The sequence below is a fragment of the Dipodomys merriami genome, unplaced genomic scaffold (assembly GCF_024711535.1).
Source record: "Dipodomys merriami isolate MVZ:Mamm:240054 unplaced genomic scaffold, mDipMer1.0.p SCAF_49, whole genome shotgun sequence".
Lineage (NCBI taxonomy): Eukaryota > Metazoa > Chordata > Mammalia > Rodentia > Heteromyidae > Dipodomys > Dipodomys merriami.
In genome coordinates, this window is record NW_027206057.1 from 6,745,190 (window position 1) to 6,758,721 (window position 13,532).

Below are 13,532 nucleotides of genomic sequence, written 5' to 3' on the forward strand. Positions count from 1 at the left end.
CCATCAGGATGGATGTACTGGGATGGAGGACCGAATCTCACCATAAGTCAAGAAGCATCCTTTTTTAAACTCTTTACACGTAATTCTAACAAAGGAGTTTCCATTTTTAAAAGTAGCTTATGAATACAATGTCTTTCATCATTCTCACTCACCCTCCCCTACGTACCTGTCAGTCCTCTTTAATGTTGTAGGATATGCATTGGATTCATGACTGTGTTCTCCCACTCTTCTTCGTTCATCTATCCCTTTCCTCTGGAGCACACCCCACCCCTTTCAAGTACCCACTTTCTTTTGCTGAACTTTGATGTTGCCTTTCTAAGGAATTATACTATTTGAACTCTCCCTTGAATCTACCCTATTCAGCTAATACATTTATATACACTTGCATTCCACCGAACGTATTCACTTAGGAATTTGTACACTAAATCTAGCTGCCATATACAAAGGAAAACATGAATCCTTAGTTTCATTCAAGTGCTTTTATTTATTTATTTACTTTTTTGGTGCTTGTCCTGGGGTATGAACTCAAGGCCTGGGTGCTGTTCCTGAGCTGCTGTGCCTTGAGGCTCAGCTCCTCCATTTCCTGCTTCTTGTTGCTTAATTGGAGATAATAGTCTTACTTTCCTGCCCAGGCTGGCTTCAAACCCAATCCTCAGATTTCAGCCTCCTGAGTACCTATGATTATAGGTATGAGCTACCAACACCCAGTTATCAAGTATACTTTTTAAATGCATGCCACCTTTATTTTTTCTAAACTGGAAATGTTTAGACTTAAAGAAATGTTTCTCTGATATTAAAATATGAAGTTTCAAAACTCTATGCTAAATTTTTGTGATTTAATCTACATATCTAAGTTTTAAAATGACTACTGTAAGCCTGGCACTGGTGGCTAACCCCAGTAATCCTAAGTACTCAGGAGGCTGAGATCTGAGGATCATGGTTCAATGTCAGCCCTGGCAGGAAAGTCTGTGTGACTCTTATCTCTAATTAACTACCAAAAAGCCAAAAGTGGAGCTGTGGAGCCTTGAGCAAAAAAAGCTCAGGAATAGCACCCAGACCCTGAGTTCAAGCCCCAGAACTGGCCCGCAAAAGAAAATGACTATTGTAAAAAAAAAAAATAATCCACACTGGAAAACAGTCACTGAAGTAAGTATCTTTTAGTAGACCAAAGTCTATCCATTCCAAGAGTTCTTGTTCAAAAAATGGAGACTGAGGAAGTGGTGCTGTAGCTCAAGTGTAGAGTGCTCGCCTTGAGCTGAAGAGCTGAGGAACAGTGCTCAGGCCCAGAGTTCAAGCCCCAAGACCAACCAAAAAAAAAAAAAAATGGAGACTGAATTGGAAGTTGGACAAAAAAAAATTCCTTTCTAACTTGCATACTACATTCAAATTTAAAAGCCACTATTTTAGACTGTAGACTAAATAGCTTATAGTAAAACCACACATTATATCCTGTAAGTCTGTCTCTTCCTTAGGAAAGAGGAAAGTAGTTACACTAAGTCTGTGCCAATAGAAGGTAATCAGAAAGTAACTACATCTTGACCAAAAAAAAAAAGGTAACATTATAGTTTAAGTATATAAGGGACATAATAGGATCTATTTAATATGGTTAAGGACTTGAATCTGAAATTATTGAGAAAGGAGAATGACAGTAACCTTGATGCTTTATTGAAGATACCATTTTTAGAAGAAAAGGGGAAGTAATTAAGAGGTCCCTTAAAGCTATCGAACTCCAGAGTCTGGTCCTGGATATTAGGACTAGACACAGTTCAAATGACTGAAAAGCCAGTTTTAAATAAAAATAGGTTTCTTTTAAAAAAAATATTTTTTTGACAAACCAAAATTGTAAGGGAAGAAAAGGCAAAAATTTCAGCGTTGATATTAACTGTCTCTAGGTGGTGCTATTTCTTTAAATTTTGTTCCAGTATTTTCTCTTGAATTTAATATGAAAGTACAAGTAATTATCATTTGATTAAATATAGATAAAGTGTTTAGAAATATATTCATATTTAATTAAGCACTTTCCTGCGCCTGGAAAAGGTTATAAAAGTTTTTCCTAAGGATTATCAACTATCTAAATTGCAAAAGGAGAGCCAAGGCAGAACTAACTGGTTTCCACAGAGCACAGCTTGCAAAGCCAGTCCCATTTCAGGACAGCAAACACCACACCCAGCTTCTCCCTGGGAGTGTTTGGGCCTCTGGGTAAAGGGAAAGAAATGACCACAGTTAGTAAGATGTAAAAGTCAGCTATAGTGTCAATGTGATACTTCAGATCTGTCCTTCCAAATCTTTCCTGGATTCATCTACTAAATGAGTCGAGATTGTAAATTGTTGTCTCTGTCTTACCCAGCACAACTACGATCAGTGTGCTTTCTTGAACTTCAAATGCTTGCAAAAAATAGGGTTGATAAGCATATCTGAATCTGCGGTGTTGTCTGTCATGGGGAAGATAAAGGATATGTTCTTCCTATTTTCAAAGTATAAATGAATTCCAATGAATTGTGAGGTTTTGTGGGTTTTGCGTGGGGGGGGAGGGTTGTTTTGTTTTGTCAGTACTGGAGCTTAAACTCAGGGTAGGCACTGTCCCTTAGCCTTTTCACTCAAGTCTGGTACTCTAACCACTCCAGCCACAGCTCCACTTCTGTCTTTTTAGTACTTATTTGGAGATAAGAGTCTCAAGGACATTTCTGCCTGGGTTAGCTTCAAACCATCATCCTTAGATCTCAGATTTCTAAGGAGCTAGGATTATAGGCATGAGCTATTGGTGCCAACTTCAATGGATTGTTTCATAAAGCATCTTTGTTATTGTATCCGAAATTAACAATACCAAATCAAAGTAGAGCCATGGTCAATCTAAGTCAAAAAAAAGAAAAAGAAAGAAAGAAAAGAAAGAAAAGAAAGAATGAAAGAACGAAAGAACGAAAGAACGAAAGAAAGAAAGAAAGGAAGAAAGGAAGAAAGGAAGGAAGGAAGGAAGGAAGGAAGGAAGAAAGAAAGAAAGAAAGGAAGAAAGGAAGAAAGGAAGAAAGGAAGAAAGAAAGAAAGAAAGAAAGAAAGAAAGAAAGAAAGAAAGAAAGAAAGAAAGAAAGAAAGACTGTAAAATGCACTCAGAACACCTCTCCCTCCTCCTCTTTCCATCTATCTTGTAATTGCTCCTGAAGACATCCTTCCAGCTTATTATGGGAAGAGAGGCAACGTCGGTGGGTACTGGCTGCATTTCAAGATGCTATTTCCTTAAAACTTTGGAAAAATCTAAACAAATACAAATTGTCTTGCCTCTGCAAACATTTTCAAAACCCAGTGAGCAATGTGGTACAGAGAGATAACAAGTTTAATTAGAAAACTACCTCCTGAGTCACACAGGACGGCTCCACAGGAATGAAGGTAATCAGAGCGTGTAGAGAAGATGGAGATAGAGGATGAAAGTGAGTTTTGATTCAGAACACAAGTCTCTGGTTTTAAAAGGGCATCTCTTAGATGCTAGTTATAATTAATGGTCTATAGGAATATTAAATAGTAAAAATAAGTAAATATGCTTTTCAGGTCTATTTATACAGTTGAAGTCTCTTATCCAATCTAATTGGCCATTGGTCAGTGAAGGGGCAGAGGTAAGTAGGTATGGCCTTCTAGATTCAGGCAACACTATCAGTTACCGAAAAAGAGGCTGACAAAGACAGCCCCTTTAGCCTCAGGAATTTGCCTTCCTTTGACAGTGTCAGAGGATGTCCTATGAATGCAGACAGATGTCCACAATACTGGAGATATCTGTAGTAGGGCCACCAGGGTGCTTCCTGACCTCCTGCCACCATGCTCTTCTTTTTGGGACCTTGGCTGGGATTCCTTTAGAAGATGAGGAAATACCTGAAATTCCCTGAAACTCATCCACTCTACACTTCTGTTTCTGGCTGCCTTGTCCCTTATGAAGACACCACACTCTCTTCAGTTCCTTCTTCTCATTTTTCCTATCCCTTTCTCTCACTCTTCTTCCTCTTCTTGATCCTGAAAGCATAGGGTCCCCTTCCCCTTTTCCTCCCACCTATTATGCCCTCTCTTCTTGGGTGACAGCATAACTTCCAATTTCAACTGACACCCTTACGGGAATGCAACAACCTCAAATTTTTACTTCTATTCTCAAATGCTCTTCTATACTAGAAGATATTTTCGTTACTAGATCCTCAGACTGACTAATGGCTCAAAACTTGTTTCTCAAACTCTACATTCATTGGTTTCACCTCCTAAGCCTATCCTCTCTTGACACAGCTCTTAGAGATGATTACCAATTGTATTCATTTGCCAAGTGCTTACTCTGTGGCAGACACTGCCCTGTGTAACTGTTTAATCCTCCCAACACTGTTTTCTAATTTTATAGATGAAAAAATGAGACATATCTCCAAAATGTGAGACACGCAACGATGTTCTTATCATTAAGATTTTGAATTAGGTATTCAAAATCTAAGCGGGGATTGGAATACAAGCAGCTAAAACCCCAGAAGTGATCACCTAACCTTTAGTTAACTTCAGTACATCACTTCTCTTCACCAGATTCACCTATAACTCCCCCATATTGTAGCTAGTTGTGCCAAGGCCTAGTTGTTGTCTGCAAAGCCTCTCCCACTCATGAGTTCTCCTCCATTCCTCCAGCCTCATGACCTCTGAGTTAGACCAGTTTTATTGATGTTCCCTTATCCCGAAGTCATCCCCTCTGTATACCACTACACTTGGATTTTTCTCATCTCTAAAATGAAAGTAGCTTGTTATGTTCTTCTAACTGGAAATAGTACATGCTCATCATGTTGCAAACAGAAGATAAAAATAGAGACTAAAATCAGAAATCATGACATCCTCTCTCCACAGTGGTGAGCGATACTTATACATTGATATGTTGTCCAGGTATTTGCCCCTCTGTGCACATACTCAGACACATAACTTTTTTAATATTAAAAAATGGAATCATATTTATTGATTACATTTTTCTGTAATCATACTGGGTTTTATTCTTTTTACATTTACCAGAACTAAAAATAAAAATATATTTTGGTATTAGTGTATATTTTTCAAATTATTAGTGATGCTGGATATTTTTATGGATTTCTAGTCTCTCTGTTATGATCCGCTTTTGTCTAAACTTTGTAGTAAATTACCAGACTTTTTCTTGATTAGTATGAGCTCCTTATATTTTAAGAGTGTTTAATTTTTTCTTATATATTGCAGAGAGATTTCCCTGGGATTCTCCTCTCAATTTTGTTTAAGTTCAGAGTTCTATGGACATTTTTTCTATCTTGTTTTCTTTACCATAAAAAGTTTTAAAATTTTATGTAATAACATATGCCTTTTTTTCTTTGTGTTTTCTGCCTTTGGCATTCTATTATCTGATTACTGTTTATGATGCTCTGGTTTGACAATATGACTCTCCAATGATTAGCGACTCCACTGACTATAAAAGCCCAAACTCTTCCACTAAAGTAAGTCATCTTCCTTGTTTGTGCCTCATTTCAGCTTATTTCTGGCTTATTTCCTTTTATCCATTTTGTACTCTACTTAATCACTATAAATTGTTATTCTAGAAAGTATGAGTAAACATGTAAAAGGGGGGGGGTCTGGGAATGTGGTTTAGTGGTAGAGTGCTTACCCAGCACGCATGAAACTTTGAGTTCGATTCCTCAATACCACAGAAACAGAAAAAGCCGGAAATAGCACTGTGGCTCAAGTGGTAGAGTTCTAGCCTTGAGTAAAAGAAGCTCAGAAACAGTGCCCAGACCCTGAGTTCAAGCCCCAGGACTGGCAAAAAAAAAAAAGAGTAAAAAAAATAAAAGAACATTAGATACAGAAGGTCGTTTTAAAAGATTGGTGTGATAGTCTTAAAATTCAACCTTATAAATCATCCAAATCAGAAACAGATTGCTCAAGACCTTTGCTGTAGCGTCTCTGTGTAGTTAGGGAAATGGAAGCTAATGCAGAAGCTGAGTTCAAGGTCTCCTGGTGCAAGTTGCAATGGATATTCAACCATGCGACATTCAAAAGGAACCCAGATGATAATGATGTTGCATGTGTGGATCTCCTTAGTCAAAGAAAGCTAACTACTTACCCACTTACCTAAGGTAATGTTCACCCACAGCTTATCCTATCCACAGCTCCTACCTCCTTTGCTTATGCCATTCTCTATCTGAACACCTCCTCTCAAATTATCTCTATGCCTCCTCTTCGCAACTGATCATCTTTTCAGCTCAAACCCAACCTTCCTTTTCTGATTTCCAGACAAGAAGCCAGCCAACACTTGCTTCTACTTTGCAACACGTCATTACTTTCGGGGGGGGGGGGTGGGGAAGACACTCATCACGTTCTCTCCTGCCCCATGATTATCTGAGCATACATTATCCCCTTACCACACTGCACCTTCCCTGAGGACCAAGACATACCTCATCTTGGTGTATTTCTCCATATCAGGAGAGGGCAGTCCTTAGTAAATGTGGCCAAGAAAAGAATGATCTTCAGGATGAGATCAATATACATCATTGAAGCTGCTATCTGCAGCTCACTTCAGGAAAGTATTTGGGGGCAATGCCAGAGTGGGGAACAGGTCTATACTCATCAGACCTCCCTTCAAATTCTCTGCAGTTCTTCCCAGGCAGCTCAACACAGACTATTTGAATCTGGGCTGAGCCTATATCCTTGAGACACAGTGTTTGTCTTGGAGCATTCACTAAGCTACCAAGGATACATGGCTGGAAACTCAGTGCTTTCCAGATGGTACCATCACAGCTGGAGAAGCATCCTGATCCAGGACAAGATGCGTTTAACAACTCATTAAAACGTGACATAATTTATAGCGATTAGTTTGTTCAAACAGAGGCTGGTTTGAAGCTATCTGACACAGGGAGAGTAAGTGTCATACCTGAATGTTAACATCTGCCCCGTTGTTTACTAACAATTCCAGACACAGAGCACCGTGAGTAGAGGCAGCAGCAAAATGCAAAGGGGTGAAGCCGTTGTTGTTGGGCTGGTTCACATTAGCACCGTAGTCGATTAGCTCATTAACCACAGCATCCTGCCCATTGTAGCAGGCAATGTGAAGTGCTGTATTTCCATAGACATTGATTTCATCAATCTGCAAATGAGTCCAATGTAAGGCAATTAAATACACTGGCACTACTTTATTCCACTTTCCACACACACACACACAAAGAAAAACAACTAAAAAAAGCCTAATGGCTTTGGTGAGAGCACAGACATATCCATCCATCAGCACAATTACTCCAAGCTTAAGCTCACCCCAGCAGGATACCCTGAAAGCTCTTGTCTCCCTGAGGTAAAGAGTGGCCAAACTGAATGCAACAAAAAGTGATCTAAGAAGAGCCAGAGGATTCCTTTTGTGAGAGCTCTTCTCTTCTCTGGCTAGAAAACAAGGATAAAGGGTAAAGGCTAGCTCTGGTTTTCAGAAGAGATGAGAATAAGGGAAGCAGGAAGAGAGTTCCAAACTCAAAAACTGGGCACTGCAAACATAAAAAGAAAAGGGTAGGAGTAGCGGGACTGATGGCTGTGGATCCTGTACACAGTCAGCCTCACAACCCGCTCTGCATTTGCTGTGGAGCTGGATACCGCACCAGGCCATATTCTAGTGGCTTTGTCCTGATTTGGGTTTAGTCCATGGTGCCCAATTATTGTCCATGATCGGTGCCGGGTATCACTATCCTAGTCTCAGTATGGTCACTTGGTTTTTTCCTCCCTCCAGAGAAAGGACATTCCAGAGCTCACCGTTGCCCCTGCCATGCTAGATGAAGAAGCACAGAACAGGCCAATTCCTCGAGCTCAACATCAGAGGTGTCAGCTGTGTGTCTCTGGCTAGCCATTCATTCATTCGTTCATTCATTCATTCATTCATCCTGCCTGTAAGCCACCATTTGCAAAACTAGATTCTGAAGGTGGGATGAGGAATCCTAGCTAGTCTTAAAAAAAATGACAGATTAGTATATATGATGTAGACTATGTGTTGATGTATTTATCTACGTAGACACAGAAGGTCTGTTTTTGATTTCCTTACTCTATGGCCCTTTATGACCACATAAACTCCAAAGGAGTTTATTCTCCAAGGGAATAACATTGCAGAAGAATGAAGTTTCTAAAAAACAGAGACCTACAAACCTAAAGGCTACCCAGGGATATGTTAACAGTGGCTCACCTCTACCCCCAGATTCAGGAGATGTTTGACAATATTGAGCTGTCCGTTGGAGGCCGCAGCATGCAGGGGGGTGTAACCCTTCTTATCCTTACAGGTAACTTCTGCACCATGGTTAATGAGCAATGCTACAACATCCAGGTGGCCTTAATAAACAAAGCAGCAGAAAATACCATTAACCTTCACAGAACATTTGGCAATTCATTGCACCCAAAATAGCATTATGAGCTTTTATCACTTTCTCCCTCTCTCTCTCTTTCCCTCCCCCTCCCCCGCCTCTCTCAACATCCACTGGCTCCCATCCTCAGGACACCATCAGGTATCTGATGCACTTAGGCCAATTTGACTGTCTATATTATTTTTTTGATACTGGTATTTGCAAAGTTTAAGGTTCTTAAAGGGGGTAGGGCTTGAACTTTGGACCTAAATGTTTTTGTCTCTATGATTTGTTGTTTTTTTGTTGTTGTTGTTTTTTTTTTTTGCTCAAGCTTAGCACTCTACCACTTGAGCCACAACTCCACTCCTAACTTTTTTTGGGGGGAGGGGGGCGGTTAACTGGAGATAAGAGTCTTACAGACTTTTCTGCCTGAGTTGGCCTTGAACCATGATCCTCAGATTGCAGCCTCCTAAGTAGCAGGATTACAGGCACAAACCACCAGCATGCAGCAAGATTCTCAAGCTTTTTTAAGTCCACTGACTCATTCAATCCTATCCATGATCACATAATTTACTTCAACTTTGCCCCCCACATACACACGCTTTCAACCCTCCCACTGGTACATGTAATGATAATGTACAAAATGATGGTAAAAGGCATGCAGGCTCATTGAAGTCATGAAGGCAAAAATTTGTTAAATGGACACCAAAAATCACCCATAATCACCATCCCTACAGATAAGCAATTAATGTTGAAGTATACAATATTTTTTCATACGTTTCTATTGCACAAATTTTTAATAAAAATTAATATCATATTATTTATACAGTTCTATAGTCCATTTTTCTTTGGCATATCCTAGAGGTTTTCTATGCTAATAAACACCCATGGACATCATTGTGTAGCGCCCCTAGAATCCACCAAAATATTGTCCCATGGATGGGCATTCACGTTGTTTACAATTTGGTACTTTAGCATTTATCTTCCTTTCTACTTGCAGGATGTCCCTCAGTTAGGAACACAATGGAAGGATCTTAGTCCTCATTTCCCATAAGTCTACACTGAGAATAAACTTTGTGAGGTCTACCATTTGTCAGAGGTCTTTTACCAACAAACGTGAAAAGGAAAAAACAGATATGTGTAATGTCTTCCTTCTCCTCCCCTGGCGGAGTAGCACAGAGCAGCGCAGAATGGAGTGGAGCCCTCAGAAGTGACACTGCCTGGCCCCGCGCTGAAGATCTCTACTGACTCCAATCACAGCCACCTAGGAAACAGCCAGGGGGAGGGAGAGGCTCCTCTTTTCCTTCCTTTTTGTTTCTTTCAAAAACACTTATACATAAGAAGACAAATGGCCCTGGTGTCCTGGCTTTCCTAGCCTGTCTTCTTGCTTTTCTAAGCACCTTATTTTGCTGCCATAACAAGTTAAAATAAGCACAGTGCATGCAACTTTCCAATCTAGACTGAAGCACACTCAGAGAGATCCCGGCTGTGACTCATCCTTCTCGTCCTCCTCCTCTTTATGGGATAAATAAGTCTCTGACAAATCTCTATCCAACTACAGCCTCCTATGTGTGCCAGTAAAATAGGCTAAATCTTCACTCAACTGGAACCCAAGCCTGAAGTCAGACTTGGCCTGAAAGAAAACTTACGAGAATTTCAGTCTTTTTTATTTAATTATCTCTTGTGTGAGGGAGAGTGATCTACATGGAATCCTTACCCATATATGCTGCCCAATGGAGGGCGCGGCGGTCCTTCTTGTCGAATGCATTGATGTTTGCTCCTTTGGCCAAGAGTAAATTAACCATCTGAAAGATAATCAACAATGAAATCAAGCATTCGACTCTGTGCCTCCAAGTGATCTGAGCCAAATTCACGTCAAGCTTAAAAGTGGATCCCAGGTCTGGAGTTTTAAACAACAGTAAGAAGGTGCTGTCACCACAGATCCCGTGGCATCTGTCACACAAAAACATTGAAATGGCAACCTACATTTTCAACTCATTTATCCATTCCTTCAATGCACATAATCATCCAAGTGACAATTAGGATTATGCCCACATTATATCATATGTGACTATTTGTGTATAAATATTATCTGTACATTTTCTAAAAGTCTCGGCAATAAGATCAGAGCCTGCTTGTGGCTGTGAGGGTCTGCCTGGAGCACCCCAGTTCCCACTAATGGGAACACTCACCTCGATATGGCCATTGAGAGCGGCGTGGTGCAAAGCGGTGCGCCCCCCTCGGTCGGAGACATTGACGCTGCTGAGCAGTGGGATGATCACTTCTGCACATTTGACAGCCTTATTGGCAGCTGCCACGTGGAGCGGCGTCTGCCAGTTCTTGTCTCTCGCGTTGACATCGGCTGAGTGCTTAATCAATACTTGTACTGCCTCCTACAACAAAAGCAGAGTTTGCAGGGGCGTCACAGACACATGATCAGAAAATACTGATGCTTCCCTAGAACAAGTCCTGTTCTCCCAGACTTGATGGAGACAAGCAAGTTAAGACATGACAGACCTCAAAAGAATGGCTCAGAGTAAGTCATACTTATTTCACCTTGCTTTGTCAAGCCGAGAACCCTGGCACCTCTCTAAAATCAAATAAACCTTCTAAGAATAACAGATTCTTCGGCCAAATGAGAGCACTCATGCACACATATCCAGGTAAAATATCTCTGGGAAATAAAAAAGCCCACCATAGATCATTTAAATTTATAAACATGCCTGCCAGACATTCTTGGATCAATGTGCTGATCTTTGATTCTCTCTGACAGCATGCAACAGTCTTCTGTGATCAGTAAGCAGTCAAGGGATATCATGTGTCTGTCTCACACTGAAACTATGAAATGGGCCCATCTTTGTCCAACATTTTCCATTAGAATGAGTAACCGACCACCGTTGAGTTCCTTTCCCTGTATTGAGCCTCTTGTTTTTTTATTTTCTCTGTACTGACCCTGCTCACCAGCCTCATTATTTATAGCTGTTAACCCTAGCTGTTTAAGGAATCACCTGGAGTCCTCTTCACAATCCAAAGGCCTGGACCCTCTGAGAGATTTTTGGATTTGGGCATTTCTGTAAACCTCCTTTTCATACAGCCAAGTGGATATATGGCTCCTTTCAAGAAGAGAACAGCTATGGGTTGCCTGTCTCTACTTCTAGAGAGTTCATGGGACTAATTAGTGGGGTCCTTTAGAAGCATCTTTCCAATGTGGGATCAATAAATCAGTACTTCATGGACTAAGGAGTTGACCTGGCCACGTAACAGCACTGACTGTCCAATCGCCTTTATCATATAAATATGTCCTAGATAGTAGACGATTAGAACCCAGAAAAATTATTATTTCTATCAGAGACACAAATGATGAAATAAAAGGAATATCTCATGAATCAGAATCATAGAATAATTACTTTCAGCACAAGGAAATCATACAGTTTAAATGAACAGTGTGATAATTGAAGGTTACTACATTTATATGAGGTACATAAAAGATTATTAAACTGGTAGAAACCAAGGAAATACTCAAGTCACCAGCAGAAAAATAAAGATATCTTCCTTGAGCCCATTTTAGACAGAAATGTGTCCAGGCACTACTAATGCTCACCTGTGTGTAAAACACACTGCTAAAACTATGGAAAATTGAAACACTAGCTGAGCTCCTAGCCTAAAAACTATTGGATTGAACAAAAACAAGCAAAAGAAGAGCTGAGTCATAATATGAGCTATAAGTCATCATAGGAAAAAGTCATGGGTACAAAAAGAAAAAAATATCAACTCTGATGTTATGCATTATGAATATGCATTATGAAGTTTGTTTAGACAATTGTAATGTAGGAAAAGAATACTGGCACCTCAATGTGTATTTCTTTTCTTTAAAAAGGAAAGCATTTCAGCTAGCATTTCCCTTCCAGGTCAACACTGTACCTGCATTTACACAGAGCATTCTCCCTTGCCTACAGTCTGACAAAGATGCCTTCAGTTAAGAGCAAAATTTCCAGGATACTGAGAGAGTCAGACTTGACCTCTCCATTCATTAACTTTGAGGGTACCAAAAATCTACTTACAGGTTCTAATGTGTACCTTTTATACTCAGGTACCAGTGTCTCATGCCTGTAATCCTAGCCATTCAGAAGGCTGAGATTTGAAGATCACAATTCAAAGCCAGCCTGGGCAGGAAAGTCTATGAGACTCTTATTGCCAAAATGCCACAAGTGGAACTGTGACTCAAGTGGTAGAGCAGTAGCCTGGAGCAAAGATCAGGGACAGTGCCCAGACTCTGAGTTCAAGCCCCAAGTTAGCACAAAAAGGAAAAAAAAAAAGTGTACCTTTAGGTGAAAAGAATGCTAGAATAGACAAAAGCCATGCAAGAATTTGCCCAAAGATTAGCAATAACACTAATAGAATGTAAGCATCACAATGGAAAAATCACAGAGGTGGGGCTTCTTACGAATCCTACTGTGTGCTTTCTATTACTGATGTAACAAAGTAAAAGTAATGACACACAGTAAGTATTCAATAAATATGGTGACATAAATAGGTTGCTGTTATGGTCAGCAAAGTCTGTAACAATCCACAAGTATGAACAGATTACTGGGGCATGCGCTGATTCCCGAAGCTATACTCAGTCATCATTTGTTCTATAAGAATTATATATAAATTGGTGCTCAATTTGTTCAGTTAAAGGGATTGTTCCCAAGATCAAACTAAACTCACCCTGTAGCATCATTACGTATGTTAAATATAATATTAATATAATATATATTATGTGAAACTATTATTAAAGTACAATTACTCTAACAACTAGTGGTAGAAAGGTAGCTCACTAGAAACTTGAGGATATAAAAAAAATTCTACAGGGGCTGGGAAGGTGGCTCAGTGGTAGAGTGCTTGCCTTGCATGCTCGAGGCCCTGGGTTCGATTCCTCAGCACCACATAAGCAAAAAGAAAAAAGCCGGAAGTGGCGCTGTGGCTCATAGTGGTAGAGCGCTAGCTTTGAGCTGAAGAGCTGAGGGACAGCGCCCAGGCCCAGAGTTCAGGCCCCACAACCGGACCCAAAAAAAAAAAAAAAAAAAAATTCTACAGGAATTGTACAAGAAGTGCTGACTTTAATCAGGAGAGGGTATGCCAATAAATTCATCATTAACTGTTAAAAAAAAAAAAAAAAGAAGTGCTGACTTTAAATATCAGGAAAGGCAGACACAAGAAGGT

At 40.0% G+C, this 13,532-nt stretch overlaps 1 protein-coding gene across 4 annotated transcripts in view; it reads right to left on the reverse strand.

Annotated features, from left to right (window-relative positions):
* Ankrd44 (ankyrin repeat domain 44) overlaps positions 1 to 13,532 on the reverse strand; it is a 300,455-nt gene that overhangs the window by 117,043 nt on the left and 169,880 nt on the right. For all 4 annotated transcript variants that reach the window (XM_069995713.1, XM_069995712.1, XM_069995714.1 and 1 more), the window contains exons 5-8: positions 10,520 to 10,720; positions 10,045 to 10,132; positions 8,174 to 8,316; positions 6,890 to 7,102 (exon numbers count right to left, since the gene is read on the reverse strand). In XM_069995713.1, coding sequence (XP_069851814.1) covers positions 6,890 to 7,102; positions 8,174 to 8,316; positions 10,045 to 10,132; positions 10,520 to 10,720 — 645 coding nt within the window. The remainder of the gene's footprint in view (positions 1 to 6,889; positions 7,103 to 8,173; positions 8,317 to 10,044; positions 10,133 to 10,519; positions 10,721 to 13,532) is intronic.